General features: G+C 43.6%; 1 protein-coding gene across 1 annotated transcript in view; it reads left to right on the forward strand.

The window, feature by feature from the left end:
- The window catches only part of LOC126260093 (uncharacterized), a 113,433-nt gene extending 102,529 nt beyond the window's left edge, over positions 1 to 10,904 (forward strand). The window contains exon 10 of the mRNA XM_049957308.1: positions 9,772 to 10,904. Within this exon, the coding sequence (XP_049813265.1) occupies positions 9,772 to 9,967 (196 nt within the window). The 3' untranslated portion in view covers positions 9,968 to 10,904. The remainder of the gene's footprint in view (positions 1 to 9,771) is intronic.
- Positions 10,905 to 21,036: the final 10,132 nt, after the last annotated feature.

Below are 21,036 nucleotides of genomic sequence, written 5' to 3' on the forward strand. Positions count from 1 at the left end.
AATGGACAGTGTCTTGAAAGGAGGATATAAGATGAACATCAACAAAAGCAAAACGAGGATAATGGAATGTAGTCAAATTAAATCAGGTGATGCTGAGGGGATTAGATTAGGAAATGAGACACTTAAAGTAGTAAAGGAGTTTTGCTATTTAGGGAGTAAAATAACTGATGATGGTCGAAGTAGAGAGGATATAAAATGTAGACTGGCAATGGCAAGGAAATCGTTTCTGAAGAAGAGAAATTTGTTAACATCGAGTATAGATTTAAGTGTCAGGAAGTCTTTTCTGAAAGTATTTGTATGGAGTGTAGCCATTTATGGAAGTAAAACATGGACGATAAATAGTTTGGACAAGAAGAGAATAGAAGCTTTCGAAATGTGGTGCTGCAGAAGAATGCTGAAGATAAGGTGGGTAGATCACGTAACTACTGAGGAGGTATTGAATAGGATTGGGGAGAAGAGAAGTTTGTGGCAGAACTTGACTAGAAGAAGGGATCGGTTGGTAGGACATGCTCTGAGGCATCAAGGGATCACAAATTTAGCATTGGAGGGCAGCGTGGAGGGTAAAAATCATAGAGGGAGACCAAGAGATGAATACACTAAGCAGATTCAGAAGGATGTAGGTTGCAGTAGGTACTGGGAGATGAAGCAGCTTGCACAGGATAGAGTAGCATGGAGAGCTGCATCAAACCAGTCTCAGGACTGAAGACCACAACAACAACAATCGTACTCCTGAGTTCCCCCTCGTTGATTTTATGTTACACTGTATTCACCTAACCAGCAGTCTTTGATTAAGAGAGCAGACATTCTACGCTCCAGCCTGTAGAGCACCAGATGTGTTTCGTCTGATGACATCCTCCTGGGTAGTCCCTGTCAAGCAATCTGAAGGAGGGACTCATTTTACCTCTGGAATATTTTACTGAAATGGATGCCATCATCATTCAACCATACAATAGAGCTGCATGTCATTTGGGAAAAGTAACTTCCGTAGTTTGCTGATATTCACAGCCATATTGTCAATCATACAGAGTTTTGCCCCCACAACTACTGAAGAGGCTTCAGGAACTATGTTAGTTTGGTCTGCCCACAGACATTCCTCTGAAGTGGTTCCACTTACAGCTCAGCTGGCTGTATCATTCATGCATGTAAGCCACCCCACTACTGCAAGGTCCATAGTTTTGGGTGAGGGAGGCTCCCTCCAGATGGTTTTCATTTGGTTATTTCATCCTATAATTCCTACCCTTTAAGAGGCTGTTAAGTGTGCTTCTTACTTTGTATCATTCATCTTAAAGATGATTTGGTTTTCGGTCCATTTATTTATGCAAATGAAGTGTTACTTAAACATCCTAATTGAAAATTTGTAGCTATTTTTGTTGCACAGAATTCTCGTTTCATTAAGATCACAAGACTCCTTTGTAGTGATGAATGCTCGTCTCACTGTCTAGCTTCAGATTTTGTGATCTTAGAGTTTCTTGTTGCTATGTCTTATCAATGTTGATTGCTCAGCATTTTGTTGGTGAATGCTGTCCTGCTCTTGCCTGCTTCAGTATTAAAATTTTAAAATATGACACTAGTTGTGCTCCCTGAAACTGAAACAAGATTAGTTTATCTGTTACTCCTGTCATTACATGTTCTGATTTTCGTAGCCATAATGTTGTGGAGTGCTTCCAACCGGAGACATTTGTACACTCAGTGTTGACAATGGAAATGAGTAAATTCTGCTTGCAGGTCTGGCCTGAGGGGTTCTCCTCTTAACACTCGTAAGTGTTGACGTTGGCAGTCCTTGAAAAGTGCTGATATGTTGTTTTTATTTTATTTTTTTATTTACACATCAAGTTCCGTGGAACCAAATTGAGGAGCAAATCTCCAAGGTCATGGAACGAGTCAGTATGTGAAATTGCAACATAAAAGTAATAACAGATAAAAATAAAATGTTCATGAACCCGAAAAAAGTCAATCCATAAGTTTACGTAAACACAATCAACAATACAAGAAGTATCAGCTTAATTTTTCAAGGAAGTCATCGACAGAATTGGGGGAGTGACCAATGAGGAAACTCTTCAGTTTGGATTTGAAAGCGCGTGGATTACTGCTAAGATTTTTTAATTCGAGTGAGAGGTCAATGTCAAAATACCCAGATTTGTGAACAAGGGTCAACAAGAGGTTTGTGAAGTTCCACTAATTATTGCCCAAACCATCTGTTTCTCTGAGACCAACAATATCCTTTTAGAATCGGAAGAGTTACCCCAAAATATAATACCATATGACATAAGCAAAAGAAAATAAGCAAAGTAGACTAATTTTTGTGTCAAACGATCACTAACTTCAGATACTGTTCGAATAGTAAAAATGACAGCATTAAGTCTTTGAACAAGATCCTGAACGTGGGCTTTCCACGACAGTTTACTATCTATCTGAAAACCTAGAAATTTGAACTGTTCAGATCTACTAATCATATGCCCATTATGTGAAATTAAAATGTCAGGTTTTGTTGAATTGTGTGTTAGAAACTGAGTCTTACTGTGATTTAGCATTTATTTTCTACAAGCCATGAACTTGGGTCATGAACTGCACTATTTGAATCCAAGCCAATGTTGCACAACATCCTTTATGACTAAGCTAGTGTCATCAGCAAAGGGAAACATTTTAGAGTTACTTGTAACTCTAGAGAGCATATCATTTATATAAATAAGGAACAGGAGTGGCCCCAACACTGACCCTTGGGGCATCCCTCACTTCAGTGTACCCCACTCAGACCTCACATCACAGCCATTCTCAACGTTGTGAATAATGACCTTTTGCTGCCTGTTGCTAAAGTAAGAGATGAACAAATTGTGGGCTACTCCCCATGTTACGTAATGGTCCAACTTGTGGAGCAATATTTTATGATCAACACAAACAAACACCTTAGTTAAATCAAAAAATATGCCTAGTGTTTGAAACCTTTTGTTGAACCCATCCAGTACCTCACAGAGAAAAGAGAATATTTTCACTTGTTAAACGACTTCTAAAGCCAAACTGCACATTTGACAGCAAATCGTGTGATACAAGATAATCAATTATCCTTACGTATTTTTCAGAACTTTTGCGCCGGCCGGAGTGGCCGTGCGGTTCTAGGCACTACAGTCTGGAGCCGAGCGACCGCTACGGTCGCAGGTTCGAATCCTGCCTCGGGCATGGATGTGTGTGATGTCCTTAGGTTAGTTAGCTTTAATTAGTTCTAAGTTCTAGGCGACTGATGACCTCAGAAGTTAAGTCGCATAGTGCTCAGAGCTATTTGAACCAGAACTTTTGCAAACACTGATGGCATAGAAATAGGTCTAAAATTACCTACACTATTCCTTTCTCCCTTTTTAAAAAAACGAATTTACTACTGAGTACTTTAATCATTCAGGAAACTGACCACTCCTAAAGGAAAAATTACAAATATGGCTAAATACAGGGCTAACATGTGCAGCACAGTACTGGCCCTACAGGAAACCTGGTTTCCTGTTCGGTGGACCCCCTCCCTCTGTGGCTACCGGGCTTACTATAAGAACAGTGTAGAATATGACAGGGTGTCTGGCGGTGTCTGCGTTTATGTTCTTGCCACTGTTCCTAATGCCCCAGTGCCACTTCACACGGCTCTCGAGGCTGTGGCTGTTAGAATCCGGGCAGGAATGGAGCTTACCATCTGTTCCCTCTACTTTCCCCTGGATGCGGTTGCCCCTCTTGCTGACTTAGATGCCTTGTTTGCCCAGCTCCCCCCGCCATTCCTCCTTTTGGGGGACTTAAATGCCCACCATCCTTTATGGGGTGGGGCCCAGATCTCGGGCCAGGGTAGGAACGTTGAGGCTCTCTTGGCACAGCAGGACATTTGCCTCCTTAACACTGGTGCCTCCCACATATTTTAGCTTTACTCATGGCACATACTCGGCCATTGATCTCTCTCTTAGTAGCCCAGGTCTCCTTCCATACCTCAGTTGGAGGGTCCACGACCATCTCTGTGGTAGCAACCACTTTCCTATCCTGGTTTCTCTTCTTCAATCCCAACCTCCTGACCAGCTGCCATGATGGTCTCTTCGTGGAGCTGATTGGGCAGCCTACACCTCAGCTACTATGGCCATTGCTCCGTTTCCTGGCGACATTGATTTGGCAGTGGACGAGGTCACTATGGCCATTGTTTCTGCTGCCGAGGCAACTGTCCCCTGTTCTTAAAGTACCCTAAGGTGTAAGTCAGTCCCTTGGTAGACACCAGAGATTGCAGAAGCTATCCGGGACCGCTGGTGAGCCCTGCAACAACACCAGCGTCATCGTTCCCTAGAGAATCTGGTTGTCTTTAAATGGCTGCGGCCCCGGGCTCGGCGGTTAATCTGGCAGAGCAAACAGACTGCTGGGAAAGATATGTTGCCACCATAGGTTCTGGCACCTCCCCATCTCAGGTGTGGTTGCGGGTTCGGCGCATTTTTGGCTTTCGCCCTCATGCGTCTGTCTCTTGCCTTTCTCCGCGGGGTACACTTTGTACTGACCCACTCGCCATCGCTGAACATCTGGCAGAGTACTTCGCTCGTAGTTACGCGACAGCAGGCTACAGCGCAGAATTCCGCGCCATTAAAGAGCAGGCTGAGCGTATGCAGTTGTCGTTTCGCATGCACTGTTAGGAACTATACAACGCCCCGTTTAGTGAATGGGAGTTCCAAAGTGCACTTACAGCTTGCCCGGATACGTCTCCAGGTCCAGACCGAGTTCACAACCAGTTTCTGCGCCATCTCTCGGTGCACTATCAGGGTGAATTACTCGCCCTGTTTAACCGCATCTGGATGGAGGGCGTTTTCACAACTCGTTGGCAGGATAGCGTTACCATTCCGATGCTGAAACCTGGTGCAGATCCGCTGGTGATTGGTAGCTATCGCCCAGCCTTACCAACGTTATCTGCAAACTCCTGGAATGGATGGTGAGTCGGCGGCTCATGTGGATCCTCGAAGCTCGGGGCCTCCTGGCCCAGCAACAGGGGGGGCTTCCGTCAGGGCCGCTCAGCAATAGACAATTTAGTCTCGCTAGAGTCGGCTATTCGTACAGCTTTTACTCGGCGAGAACATCTAGTTGCTGTTTTCTTTGATCTTTGGAAGGCATACGATACCACCTGGCACCATCATATCCTTGCTACGCTGCACGAATGGGGCTTAAGGGGTCCACTTCAGATTTTTCTACGGAATTTTCTCTCCAATCGCTCCTTTCGGGTTGGAGTTGGCACTTATTTTAGCTCTGCTCATATTCAGGAGAACCATGTCCCACAGGGCTCGGTTCTCAGTGTTCTCCTCTTTTTGGTGGCGATTAATGGTCTTGCGGCTGCGGTGGGCTCATCGGTCTGTTCCTCTCTATATGCCGATGACTTTTGTCTTTATTACAGTACCCCAAGCATCAATGTTGCTGAACGGTGGCTGCAGGGAGCTACCCGTAGGCACATTTTTGGGCATCCAACCATGGTTTTCAGTTCTCAGCCTCTAAGACCCGAGTGATGCATTTCTGTCGTTGTCAAACGGTCCACCACCATCCAGAGCTCTACTTTGCCAATGAACTCCTTCGTATTGAGGAGACTCATCGCTTTCTTGGCATGCTGTTTGATGCTCAGCTCACTTGGACACCTCATCTTCACGAGCTTAAACAACGGTGCTGGCGGCACCTCAACGTCCTTCACTGCCTCAGCCACACCATTTGGGGGGCTGCAAGAACAACCCTCCTACAGCTCTATAAGGCCTTAGTCCATTCCCGTCTTGACTACAGGAGTGTGGTGTACGACTCAGCAGCACCTTCAAAGTTGCAGATCCTTTATCCGATTCTCCATTGTGGCGTCAGACGGGCGACAGGTGCCCTCCGCACTAGTCCGGTGACTAGCCTTCTTGTAGAAGCTGGAATCCCTCCCCTAAGATTCTGCCGACAACAGTTGCTTGTGTCATACATTGCCCATGTCCATGCCTCACCCCACCACCCAAACCACAGGCTCCTTTTTCCATCTTCTGCACTCCCCTCCCCACGACGGCAGCCTAGGTCGGGTCTCCTGATCGTGGTCCGCATTCGTTCCCTTCTCTCGTCACTAGAGTCCTTTCCCCTTCCTCCATCCTTCCAGCCCTCTTCTTGTACCCCTCCTTGGGCCCTCCCTCACTTGCGGCTTTGCTTGGGTTTGTCCTGCGACTCTGTCCTCCGTTCCACCTACCAGTCTTCGTCAACAATTCATTGCTCTTCTTGCCTCGTATCGCGATGCAGATGTAGTCTACACCAATGGTTCTGTCGTCAATGGATGCACTGGGTTTGCTATCATCCACGGCGACTACGTTGAGCAGCATTCCCTGCCTTGTGGCAGCAGTGTTTTCTCTGTGGAGCTGGTTGCTCTTTATCGTGCACTCGCTCACCTTTCCTCCTGCCCTGGGGAGTCATTTGTCATCTGCAGTGACTCCCTGAGTGGATTGCAAGCACTCGACCAGTGTTTTTCTCGGGACCTTTTGGTGCACGGTATTAAAGATGCCGAGTGTGGTCGTTAGCGACGTTTGTGTGGACCCCGGGCCACATCGGCATTCCAGGAAACGAACGTGTTGATCGGTTGGCCAAGCAGGCCACCACTTCGCCACCCCTGGAGCTTGGTCTTGTGGAAAGAGACCTCAGGTCAGCCCTACATCGCAAGGTCCGCGATGTGTGGAACTCTGAATGGTCTGTCTTGAACACACCAAATAAGCTCCGCATGGTAAAGTCGTCCACGGCCGTATGGAACTCATCCTTGAGGAACACGCATAGGGTCTCAGTTGTTCTCTGCCGTCTCCGAATTGGACATACGCAGTTGACCCACAGCTATCTCCTTCGCCGTAAGAATCCGCCCAAGTGTCGCTGTGATGCAGGGCTGACAGTGGTCGATCTTGTGATGGACTGCCCCCTTTTAGCCCCCTTAAGGCAGTCCTTTAATTTAGCAGCTGCACTTTCTTTAATTCTAGGTGACGATGGCTCTATAGCTGACTCAGTTTTAAGTTTTATCCGTACAGCTGGGTTTTATCACTCATTCTAGTGTGGGCGATCTCACATGATTCCTCAAGCTACACACACTCCAGCAACTTTTAATTGTGACGTGGATACCAAAATAGTGTCTTTTATGGTAACAAGTTGTGTTCGTACCTCTATCAACGCTTTCCAGCTGGAGGTTCTTCGTTTGTTGGTGAGTGGTTGACCTTTTACCAGATCCATCAACCACTTTAGTCTGTTTTACTCTAGTCAACTATTTGCTGTGCTCCTTTTAAGTGTCCTCTATTTCGTGTTATTGCGGTGTTAATTTTAGCTCTGTACCCCTTGGTGTTCCCTCCCTCTCGGTGCAGAGGCTACACTTTTACTGTATAGGCCTTTTACAAGTATGTCTATTTGGAACAGGGGGTTGATGACCTCGATGTTTAGCCCCCATCAAACCCCAAAACAAAACCAACCAACCAACCAACCAACCAACCTTAGCCTTCAGTGATTTAATTATAGACTCAATCCCCCTTGTCTGTATCACAGAGGAGTATTTCAGACATCAATCTCAGAAAGGCATTTGCCAAGAAAGTTATATGATTCCCTGTAGAAACTAAATTTTTGTTTAATTCACCAGCAATGCGCAGAAAATTATTGTTAAATACTGTACATATATCTGATTTATCAGTAACATAAATATTTTTACTACGAACTGACTTTATATTGTCGACATTGTGCTGCTGACCGGACAGTTCCTTCCCAAGTGATCATACGGTTTTAATTTTATCCTGTGAATTAGCTATTCTATTTGCTTGCCACATTCTCTTTTGCGTTCCTAATAACATTTTAAAGTATCTTACAATACTGTTTGTAATGGGCTACTGTAGCTTGATTGTGACTACTTCTAACAATTTGATATAATTCCCACTTTGTTCTACATGATATCCTTACCCCATTAGTCAGCCGCCCGGGCTGCGTATTACTGCTAGTACCCCATTTAGAACATTCTAATGAAAAGAAACTCTCAAAGAGCATGAGAAATGTGTTAAGGAAAGCATTGTATTTATCATCTATGCTAATGGCACTATAAACATCCTGCCACTCTTGTTCCTTGGCAAGGTTTAAAAAAAAAAAACTCTATTGCTGTTGGATTAACTTTCCTACATAGTTTGTAATTATATGTGACATGTGTTTGAATACAAAAGCCTTTTAGTATTAAAATATGTGCATCATGGTCAAAAGGCCATTCACCCTTTTACTAACAGAATGCCCATCTAGTAATGAAGAATGAATAAAAATATTGTCTAAGGCTGTGCTACTGTTCCCCTGCATTGTAGTTGCAAAAACACAATTTGTATCAGATCATATGAATTTAGGAGATCTACCAACATTCTTTTTTTGTGTTATACATAAAATTTATATTGAAGTCACCACATACAACTAATTTCTGGTACTTCTTACAATGTGAATCAAGAACCCACTCTAGCTTGAGCAGAAACGGTCTGAAGTCAGAGTTAGGGGACCTATAAACAACAACAATTAGTTTAGTTTTTTAACGTATATAGCCACTCCTCCACCTGCAAGTAACTCCTTGAAAAACAGCCAGCTAATCTGTATCCTGGTAAAGGAAGCATCTGAATTGTCAAATTATTTAAGTGGTCCTCAGACATACCAATAATTTCAGAGTCAACATCTATAAGCTTATCTCTAATACCTCTTATATTTTAATGAAATATGCTAATTCCTTCTCTATTTGGAAACATGACATCCTCTGAACGTGAGCCCTTAGTTAGAGTAATATTTTACCCATGCTGGATCTTTTGAACTCCTTGAGTGTTAATGATTGTTGGTGAATAAGCCAGCACTTGTGGCTGGTTGTTATGCATTGACAGTAGTACTGCATGTGAGGAAAGGCATATATATATAATTTTTTTTAACTAAACCCATATGCTTATATCCAGACCACTGATAACCATACTGTTGTGATCTATAATACCACCCTCTTAAACCATTACAGAATAATTCATACAATCAGTGTTGAACTTGAGAGTTTTAGAAATGACAACATGGTCACCTTTTGCCTACCGTTAAGATTTGTTTCACTATTATTGCAATTTTGGTCCTCTGATGTTAACAAATGGTGTACTGTAACAATAGAGATTTAAATTGTATGAACTGTCAAAAGAATGGAGATATTTACATGATTTGCACCTCTGTTGTGGAATAACTACTTGTGTCGCATTCTTCATTTGAAGAGAGTACACAAGGTGATATACTTGCCTTCTGTTGATGAATTTATAATTTGATTAGTAGTTAGAGGGCTAATAGTACAAATTAAATAATAATTTTGTATGTGAAGTAGTAGTGGAATTTTCATATTGAAATATACATTGCTGCTGCTGCTGCTGCTGCTGAGAGGCATCATTTGGATGTAGAGCTTCATGTCCTGGTTTCAAACTCTCAAAGTTCGTTACATCTCTCCATCACATCCAGTGTAGATGTTCAGGATTTACCTTAGTGTGTTCATGCACAACATAGTGTTCATTAACCATATGCTGACTTGGTCAAGTACTAGTGTTGAAAATTACTTCAGTGTCATCGCTGGTAGCATGTTCTCTTCATTACATTTGTTTCTCTCAGCAAGTGAAGAAATCTGATTTAAGTTTGTGGGTATTAAATTTTTACGTTGCATCAATTTTTATAGAGTAACACTTTCAATTTTACTCTCTATCTTGTAGGGACACATTTGTCATCTTGTTAAGCATGTTAATGTCTTGTTTGTTTACAAAGTTATTTATATTGCAGGCTGAGTGCTGACCTTGGTGTGGAGCCAAAATCTTTGCATTATGTGGCAACTCCAGTACGACGAAGCACCAGAAAATCAAATAACCCGTACAAATCCTCATCGGTAGTTTGTGTTGGATCTTTGAACACATTGCAGCCTGACGTTCGTGATTCAGTTGTTTTTGTATCAAATACTGCATTAACACCTAAAGTCTAAGTTTTTATACTGATTTACAGTTTGACCAACTCCCAATATGCTTTTTTATGTTTGTAATGAAATATTTAAATTTTTATTTTTATCATGTGTTATGTCTGCATCAGATGCATGAAAACCATAATTTAACAAGTATGAAAATGAAAATGCTTAAATGCTATTGTAATGGATCAGACTATGTGAAATCAACCGATGGCCTGATTCCTGACAGCCCAGATACTGATAATTTTTTTGTTTACAGGAATAGAATAAAATTACAAAAATCAAACTCTAAATAGCGGTTCAACTTTACGTTATTGGTTGATTTCACACAGAGTGACCCAATGGTGGACTGAAAGTGGGCTTGGGGAAATTGTCAGCTAATGAGAATAATATATTCAGAAAAATTTTGTGCTGTTTGTGTTAAGAGAACAAATTCAGTGAGTTCTCAGAATGTATGGAGATAACTTAACTGTAATCTGAATGTGTGTGTACTTTGTTTTTGTTACTTGCTTTAGATGGGAATATTATTAATGTTGTAAATAGTGTTACTTCAGTTTTATAGAAGTAATTTAGTTTTGCTAATGTTGTGTATTGTGCATGTGGAAATAATTTTATGTTAGAATTTTGTTGCCATTTTTTAATGACTACATCTCTAATATGGATGCAGATGTCAATATTGTTTTATGGGCTGAACACTATGGAGTACTTGGAAATACAAAAACATTACCTGTAAAAATTCATCTTCAATAACTGTTTTGTAAAGCGTTGTAACCATTGCTTTACTTCTGTATCAAATTAACTTACGATAGTTACTTTTCAGCTTAGGGTATCAATTGTAAATGTTAATCAAACAAAGATTGACAATTCAGAGTTGCTAAAATGGTCAGTATGTAATATAAATTTAATTTTCATGTATTTAAAACACTAATTTCATATAGTATGTAAAGAGGCTTGTAACATTATCTGTACTTGTACTACTGTAAATCTGTTTTCTGATAATGACTCATTAAAAATGACAGTCACTTGATTTTTTAATTTTTGAGTTACATAATATATACTTAACCCTTTACTGGGCATGCACAGAAATATGAAGAAAAATATTAATGTGAGGACTGCACTTGTCATCACCGATTTGTCCAAATTTGTTATATGCAGAGCTTGGCCTGAATAGGAAGCAATAAAAGTGTAAGCTCCAGGTGGTCAAGCATTCAGAAATACAGTATTTTTGTGGTACATTGTCATTGGACTAAGCAAAAGCCAGTCATGTTTGCATAGTTTCCGAGCAGTGGTTGAGCAGGTAGAAAGATAACAAAACAGTGATTCTATATCTATCTTTACTGCACTTCTTCTGCAAATATACCATAATAATGCTCAATATTATTTATTAACACTTTAACATAAAATTCAGAAGTTATCTTGTTCTTATTACTTTGACAGAAACTTAAAAGTCCGAGTATACTGCAGCAACTTTAAAACAGATCTATCTTATCTTTTCAGTGCTAAAAGTTAAGTGTCTGGCCACTAGAGAGCGTCAATTCCTATATTTGTAGCTTGGTGGTTGTGATCTGCATGAGGTGGTTGCCACTAGATAACACCGTTACTGGGACCATAGATACCCAACAACATAACAAGCACTTTCAGCCTATGGTGCAACGCGGGGTAGCTGTGCAGTCTGAGGCGTCTTGTCACAGTTTGCTGGTTAGAATAGACCTGAGGTATTCCTGCCTGTCGTACAAGGTGACTATAAGGAGTGCCACATGTTTCGGCCTTTATGTGATAGTCCCCTGTAGGGTTTGACCTCCATTCTTCAAAATTATCCCGAAGAGTGAGCCAGTTGGGGAAGGGCACCTTACAAGATTCATTGTGTCCATTGTGCATTGAGATCTTCAGCCCACTTTCTCGTCATCGCATTGCAGTCCTGCCCATTCTCCATCTCTTGGACGAGGACAACTTCCTGGGTGTGTTTTCCACCATGCACTACGCAGTGTCGATTTCTGCGTCGACAATGACCATGGACTTCTTTGCACCCAATATCCAGCACGATAGCCAGTCCATTGTGGAGGGACTGCCATGTACCCTGTTGGTTGTAGCCCCCTGACCACACAGGGATCGCTCTGCTGATGCCTGTGCTGTTAACTCCCCATGTATGCTAAGGGGTAGATGCCCATCCCCCTGGGGCATCGGGGCCCCCGGCAATGGCCATTCTGCCAGGTGGCTTTTGCTGCGGCTTGGTGGTGCCTGTGGGGAGAGCCCCTGGCCCGAGTGGGTGGCACTGGGGCAGATGACACGCAATGAAGCATAGTCCATCTCTTGCTGGTGGTGAAACACCAGCAGTCTCTAAGTGATCACGAGCTCAATTCAACGCACAGAAATAAGACTCCAAATCGTTCCCCTCCCTGGCCACACCATGCGAGGAAAGTCAGGCTAAGGGTGGCAGCGGATCTTATTTGCCCCGGTGCCTTGTATGTTCGAGAGCTAATGGGGAATCTTTTATGACGAAGCCTCAGTATTTTATTGAGCATTTAGAGGACACGTTCAGGGAGATGGAGGCCTTGTCCAAAGTGAGATCTAGGTCAGTCTTGATCAAAACATCCTCTGCCCAGTCACAGGAGTTACTTGCTTGTGACAAGCTGGGGGATGTTTCTGTAACCATCACTCCCCATAAGAGCTTAAATATGGTCCAGGGTATCATATTTTACAGAGACCTTCTTTCGCAGTCTGACGATGAGCTGTGCGCCAATTTAGAGCGGCGAGGTGTACATTTTGTCCGGCGTGTCCACCAGGGTCCGAAGGATAATTAGGTTGCCACTGGTGCCTTTATCTTGGCCTTTGAGGGTGATACATTGACCGAGAAGGTCATGGTGATGGTCTACTAGTGTGATGTATAGCCCTATATCCCTCCCCCGATGCGGTGCTTTTAAGTGCTGGATGTTCAGCCATATGTCTTCCCTCTGTACTTCCAGCATCACATGCCAAGATTGGGGACGCCCTTCACATCCCAATACTCCATGTGACCCACCTCCCATCTGTGTCAGAAAATTTGAACGCCTGGATCCCGTGTGTATGACATCATCTTTTGCCGCTGCTACAACAGTTCTGGCACCATCAGCTCCGCCAACCCTGGTCACATCTCAGAGCTGGAAGACTACACCTGGCCCCTTGATGGTGGGGGCATTTCCCTCCCTGTAGTTCCTGGACCACCTACATAAGGAGCAACACCCCGCCAACCATCAGGGACGTCCATCCTCACTTCTAAACCGGAAAAGCAGTGGCGGAAGAGCCCAAAAGCAGCTGGTCATAGGACATTACACTCGTCCTCAGTCCCGGAGACTGAGCCACTGAAGTCCTCCCAGCCAGGGAAACACAAGGAGTAGCAAGAAAAATCCAAAAAGAAAACCCCTAAGACCAAGGAAAGTTTGGTGGCACCCACACCACCGCTACCTACAAGCTCTGCAGCTGAGGATGGGGTGGAGATTTTGGCGTCCACTGAGGGCTTAGCTCTCGCTAGACTGTCAGACAACGGATATAGAATGCACAGGCAATAAATCGGTGGCAGCTGGTGACTTTGAGGTGTAAACTGCCTCATTGAATGTTCCATGCCTTCCCAGTCTCACGATGTCATCGTCCAGTGGAATTGTGGCGAATTCCCCCCCCCCCCCCCCCCCCTCACCTGGCTGAGCTGTGGCAGCTGTTATGCTTTACACCTGCTATCTGCATTGTCTTCGAGGAAACCTGGTTTCCAGCAATGTGTATCCCTGCCCTCCGCGGCTATAAGAGATATTACAGGAACCGTAGCGACTGTAATCGAGTGTCAGGTGGAGTTTGCGTTTATGTCCTAAACTCGGTCTGTAGTGAACTTGTGCCCCTTCAAACCCCTCTTGAAGCTATGGCTGTCAGAATAAGGACGCCACAGGAAATAACTGTCTGCAGTGCATATCTTCCTCCAAGTACCCCTGAATGTATTAGTTGCACTGATTGATCACCTCCCTAAACCTTTCCTACTTCTGGGAGATTTTAATGCCCATAACCCCTTGGGGGTGCCAGAGGCATAAGGCAGTCCCTTGGTGGTCACCGGAAGTCACTGAAGTAATTAAGGTGTGTCGGTGAGCTCTACAGCGGCATAAGTGGCACACTTCCCTGGAGCACCTCATAGCCTTTAAACGGCTCCGTGCCCGTCTTTGCTACCTTATCAAACAATGGAAGGAGGAGTGTTGGGAGAGATACGTCTCCACCATTGGGTGCCACATGTCACTCTCCCAAATCTGGGCAAAGATCAAACATATTTTCGGGTACCAGGCCCCAACAGCTGTCCCCGGTGTTGCCATAGTGGCAAGTTAAGTACCGATGCAAACGTGATTGCCGAGCACTTTGCTCGTGACTCTGCGTCATAAAATTACCCCCCCCCCCCCCCCCCAGCCTTTCGCACACTCAAACGGCGGCTGGAAGGGAATGTCCTCTCATTGACTACACGCTGCAGTGAATCCTATAACGCTCCATTTACAGAGTGGGAGCTCCTCAGTGCCGTTGCACATTGCCCCGACCCATCTCCTGGACATGATCGCATCCACAGCCAGATGATTAAACATCTCTCATATGGCAACAAGCGACATTTTCACATCATCTCATCATCTGGTGCGATGGCGTCTTTCCATCGCAATGGTGGGAGAGCACCATCATTCCGGTGCTCAAACCCGGTAAAAGCATGCTTGATGTGGATAGCTATCAGCCTCACAAACGTTCTTTGTAAGCTCCTGGAACGTATGTTATGTCGACGGTTGGATTGGGTCCTGGAGTCACGTGGCTTGCTGCCTCCATGTCAGGGTAGCTTCCGCCAGGGTCGATCTACCACTGATAATCTTGTGTCCATTGAGTCTGCCATCCGAACAGCCTTTTCCAGATGGCAACACCTGATTGCCATCTTTTTTGACTTAACGTAAAGCATACGACACGACTTGGCGACATCATATCCTTGCCACATTGTATGAGTGGGGTCTCCGGGGACCACTCCTGATTTTTATCCAAAACTTCCTGTCGCTCCGTACTTTCCGTGTCCAAGTTGGTGACTCCCATAGTTCCAGCCATATCCAGGAGAATGGAGTCCCGCAGGGCTCTGTATTGTCTCTATTGTTAGTGGCCATTAACAGTCTAGCAGCAGCTGTGGGGCCCTCTGTCTCACCTTCTCTGTATGCAGTTGACTTCTGCATTTCTTACTGCTGCTCCAGTACTGTTGTTGCTGAGCGGCGCCTCAAGGGAGCCATCCACAAGGCGCAGTCATGGGCTTTCTTCCAATTTTCAGCTGCAAAGTTGTGTGTCATGCTTTTCTGCCAGTGCCGTACTGTTCATCCGGAACCTGCACTTCACCTTAATGATGATCCACTCACTGTAGTGGAGACATATCAATTCCTAGGACTGGTTTTCGATGCTCGATTGACTTGGCACCCTCATCTTAGTCAGCTTAAGCAGAAGTGCTGGGAGCACCTCAATGACCTCCATTGCCTGAGCAACACCAATTGGGGTACAGATCACTGTATGCTGCTGCAGCTCTACAGAGCCCTTGTCCAATCCTGAATTGACTATGGGAATTTGGTTTATGGTTCGGACCTTCAGCATTGCATTTACTCGACCCTGCGCACCACTGTGGAGTTCGATTAGCGACAGGAGCTTTCAGGAAGAGTCCAGTGACCAGTGGACTGGTGGAGGCTGGTGTCCCTCCACTGCAGATCAGACGTGTGCAACTGCTTGCCAGTTATGCAGCACACATTCATAGTTCCCCTGAGCATCCGAATTACCGTCTCCTTTTCCCGCTTGCATCCGAATTACCATCTCCTTTTCCCGCTTGCGGTAGTCCCTCCTGCATCGGTGGCCCAGATTGGGGCTAACGATTGCCGTTTACGTGTGGTCCCTTCTCTCCGAACTGGAGTCCTTCCCTTTACCACCTCTACTTGCAGTCCGTTCATGTACGCCTCCATGGTGTACGCCTCAGCCGCAGCTTCGTCTGGAACTTTTGCATGACCCTAAGGACTCCGTTAACCCCGCTGCTCTCCACTGCCGCTTCCTCTTGATTCTTGACGTGTTCCGGGGCTCTGAAGTGGTTTACGCCGACGGCTCAATGGCTGATGGTAAAGTAGGCTTCGCATATGTTCGTGGAGGATATATTGAGCAATACTCCTTGCCAGTTGGCTGCAGTGTTTTCACTGCAGAGCTAGCGGCCATATCTCGTGCTCTTGAGTACATCCGCTTAAGCCCTGGTGAGTCATTTCTCCTGTGTACTGACTCATTGAGCAGCCTACTAGCTATCGACCAGTGCTACCATCGCCACCTCTGATAGCATCCATTCAGGAGTCCATCTATGCCCTGGAACAGTCCCGCCGTTCCGTGGCATTTGTGTGGACCCAAGGACATGTTGGAATTGGAATCCCTGGCAACGAACTTGCCGACAGGTTGGCCAGACAGGAGACGCGGAAACTGCTTCTGGAGATAGGCATCTCCGAAGCTGACCTGCGTTCTGTCTTACACCACAGGGTTTTCCGGCTTTGCGAGACGGATTGTCATAACAGCACGCACAACAAACTGCATGTCATTAAGGAGACTATGAATGTGTGGAAGTCTTCCATGCAGGCCTCTCGCAGGGAATCAGTTGTCCTCTGCCAGCTCCGCATTGGGCATACATGGCTAACGTATGGTTACCTACTCTGTTGCGAGGACCCACCTCAGTGTCCTTGTGGCTCCCAAATGACGATCGTCCACCTCTTGCTGGACTGCCCACTTTTAGCCGCTCTACGGCAGACTTTTAACTTTCCCAGCACCCTGCCTTTGGTGTTGGGCGACAATGCCTCCACAGCAGCTTTAGTTTTACGTTTTATCCATGATAGTGGGTTTTATATTTCTATGTAGTTTTTAGCGCATGTTCTTTGTCCCTCTGTGTCCTCCACCCTAGTGCTTTTAGGGTGGAGGTTTTAATGTGTTGCAGGGTGGCTGGCTTTCCCTTTTTATTCTCGTGGTTGGCCAGCCACTGTAATCTGCTTTCATGTTTTACTCTCTTCTGTTTCTAGTGTCTCTGTTGTTTTCTTGTACTCTTTTGTTCCTTTTAGTGTTAGTTGCCTTCCCTTCGTTCTTATGGCTTTTTCCTTTCTTTCCATTTTGTGTTATATGATTCGTCCATTTTATTCTCACACTTGTGACATTGTTTTATTAAGAACAAGAGCCCAATGACCTCATAGTTTGGTACCTTCTCCCACCTTTAAACCAACCAACCTTTACAGGAATGGTGATCAGCCTGCACAGCATAGGATTTGCGTTGTTAGCAGTGTTTGTGCCACGACTTGTCATTAGGTGCCGGTACTCCTATGGTAACACAGGATTGAAACGAGCATCAGTGTGCATTACAGATGCAGTCAACATGGGTTTGAACAAGATGAGCTGGACTTTACTTGTAAAGCTGTTTCAACAAAACAAAAGCAATAGTGTTGTTGCTGTTCACAAATATCAATGCATTAAAGGAATACAGAGATGTCAGAGGGAAGAACACGGTTCGGAAGTTCAAATTAACGGGTGATTTGGGACCTGCTCCTGGAGAAAGGCCTAAGACAAATTGCACCCCAAACAGTTGAAGTTACTGTTGCCATTCCTGAGAATACTGAACGCAATATGCAATTTTCAAACAGTGCAGGAGCTGTGTAGCAACAGCGAAACATTCTTTGGTCAACCATTCGAAAAGTGCTGTGAACAATTGTGAAATGGTATCTGGTGCAGTTTTAGGCTTTGGTCGGTGCTGATGGTCATCTCTTGGAGCAACATTTGTAACTTGAAACTTAAACATGGTAGGCAATTAACAAATATTACCCTTTCATTTGGAAATTAAAATGTATTTCTTGCCATAGTTTATTCGTTATGCTTATGTGTGTCCTTACAAATGGTTTCCACAAAGTTTCATTGTTATGTGATTACTTGTTTTTCATGGGGGCCATCTTGAGTAATGAAGGTTTAATTATAACCACTCTGTAGATTCAAAGAATTCATTACACAGAAACTTATTGTAAAATTAATATCTAGTGTCCATCTTGGGACATCATGCAGGCAACTGTTAAAAATATGTGGCATACCAGCAATAGGCTCACAATGCATTTACTTTGGAGATGTTTGCTTTTACAGCTGGGAAAAAAATTTGAAAGTAATTATAGCATTCATAAATATAAATCTAGAAACAAAAAGTTTCCAATGTCTACATCTTGCTCATAAGAGATGTATGCAGCCAAAAATATATAATCTGTATTGTGAAGTTGACTGCAATGAGGCCACTGACGGACATAGGAGTTAATGTCTGATGCTGTGTGCCTGTCGGCAGTCACACCTACCACTCTTTTTACTACAGAATATCGGGCAAGACTGTGTATTAATATTTATTTCTTGACCCAGTGGACACTGATGTATGGCAGATCAGTACAATAGCTTGTTGAATGTTTTGAATTTTGTTTTTCGTAACTTTAACTTCGATAGTGGATTTATTAATTCTTATGAAATTTCAGCATCATTTTACATCCATTACAAAGCTTATTGCTAATTTATATTTCAGTATGATCTGCAGACTTTCATTAACATGTAACATGAGCATAAGGGGCTTCAGCTCAAATGGATGCACTACAGTCAAACAGTGGGATGCCATGATAATGTAAACAACTGGTTTCACTGAGGATCTTAGAAGACTTGGCTTTTGGTTTCGTTGATTCACCATTATCAGTTTTGTGACTGAGATGACACATTTGTGGATACAACCAATAGTGATTGCAGTGACAGTGACTATGTTGGTAATGCTGATGGCAATGGACTGCAAGGAATCTACAGCAAGTAGAACTGTAAGAAACCACAACTCTGATGGAATGTATTTGGTAACACGAGGGCTATCCACGTAGATTATGTTTCTTTGTTAAAAAAAAGTATAGGAGAAAAATGTTTCATTCATTTGGAAGCGACACACACATACTACTTTTTGCCAAAGCGTCCACACAAATTTAGGCACTTCTCGTAGCGACGTAGAAGCTTTTAAATTCTATTCTCATAAAATTCTGCTGCCTGAGACTTCAACCAGTTAGTCATTCCCTCCCACAGTTCCATATTGTCAGCTAACAGTTGTGTTGTGAGCCAAGTCTTGACTGTTGCAAACAGATGGTAGTTACTGGTGCAAGATCTGGACTCTGTAACTGATGCGGAAAAGCCTCTCACCTGAAAGCGTAGAGTACCTCTGTAGTGCAATTTGCTGTGTTTGTTCGCAAACTCGCTCGTCAATCGTGAAATTGGATTTTAAAAAAACAGGTCTCACAGTAAAAATAAAGTAAAAAATCCAAAAATTGTTAATTTGTAGTTATATCCTACAAATAAATATTTCTTTGCCATTTATCATCAGTCTCTCTCCTTTTTTTTAAAAAAGATCCCTCTCTCTCCGGAAGGAGTATAGGTATGAACTTGATATTTATCATGTACTGAGTCCTATGGTCCCCTTGTGGTGTAGAAATTTTGAGTTTCTAAGTCAATGTAATCAAAAGATATGATCATATATGTTGCATATTTTGATACTTGCAAGCTCCCTCAAGACTTATAGATGAACTATATACATTCAGGGTGGACCCGGGGGTTTCTTGGCAAAGCTCATGCCTGTAAAATGAGAGGTCTCGGTATTGAATCCGTCGGACACGTAATTTTCAGTCTTCGTTTTAACCTAGCCTTCACCTCTGTGATGTAAGGAGTCACAAGAAACATGGTTCACATTTCTCATTAAACTATAGGTCTCATTTCCCTGGTTGGATAGCTGGGGCAGGTTAGGGACATGCGAGTTGCTGAAGTGATATCCAACAGAAAGACTTGCACCAGGCTATTGACCCACATCAGATCATCATCATAATCGTCATCATCATCGTCGTCGTCGTCGCCGTCATCGTCATTATTAGTATTATTATTATTATGATGTTTATCTACAATATAGTGTACAAAACTCTGAGTGTGAGTCCTACTCACACTTGTTCAGTTTTTTCTCTAGGATCCAATGCCGTGGATTTGAAAATTCATGAATTACTAAAAATAGGTTTTTAAGGGTACAAAATTGTTTATTGTTAATTGAAGTGGGTTAAGAATAAATATTTAACGTATCATGTGTAAGTGTAATAGGACATGTTAAGGTATAAATATTGTTCTAACAGGCTGGAAAGTAGAAGTGTGCGGGAAGGCAGGTCACCAGAATGTGGTCAGGCACCTTCCTCCTTTGTGCTTCTCCAAACTGAAGAATGAGTTGGTCTCCATTCCTCTACCCCACTATACCACAAGAAGCAACTATATGGTGTTTCTTAAGATTGTACAGGTCCGGGGACACTTGCAATTATTTATTGTACAAGAACCGAACATTGTACAGGTATCATACATGTAATTTTGAAGAGAAACCCTGAAGTTATTTTTTTTATTTTTTTTTTTTGCCCCCCCCCCCCCCCCCCCCATGTATACCACCACATGGAAGTTTGGTAATTTGCCGATAGTCAGCACTAGTTGCAAACATTGGGAGTTCAGGTGCGGAGCGAGCTTTCTGTGTGTTGGGAGTTCAACTAAAACAAGTGTGCTACCGCTGTTCAACGGATGTTTAGAACCAAGTACGGTAAAAAGCCACCAACAAGGAAGGCCATTTACCACTGGCACAACAAATTCGCTACGACAGGTTGCATGTGCGTGGCAGAGAGAAGCGGACGTCCCAGTGTGAGTGAAGTGAATGTGGAGCGCGTACGAGAGACATTCATTACTGTATTGACGTCAGCCAGGTCACTCATGGCTTGCATATTGAATGTTTGTAAAATAAAGTTTAAGAGTTTCTCTTCAAAATGCAATATGTATGACATCTGTACAATGTTTAGTTCTTGTGCAATAAATAGTTGAAAGTGTTCACGAACTTTATGTACATCCTGTACTGACCCTTTCACAGTGTACCTTATAAATCTGTGGCAGTGCTGTGCACAAATGCTAGGAGGATGTTTATTCTCTACAAATTGTATGAAACTACATGGAACACAGATATGAGTTACTAATAATACTAATAAGAGACGCATGTAGACTGA

This window comes from Schistocerca nitens, chromosome 5 (assembly GCF_023898315.1).
Source record: "Schistocerca nitens isolate TAMUIC-IGC-003100 chromosome 5, iqSchNite1.1, whole genome shotgun sequence".
NCBI lineage: Eukaryota > Metazoa > Arthropoda > Insecta > Orthoptera > Acrididae > Schistocerca > Schistocerca nitens.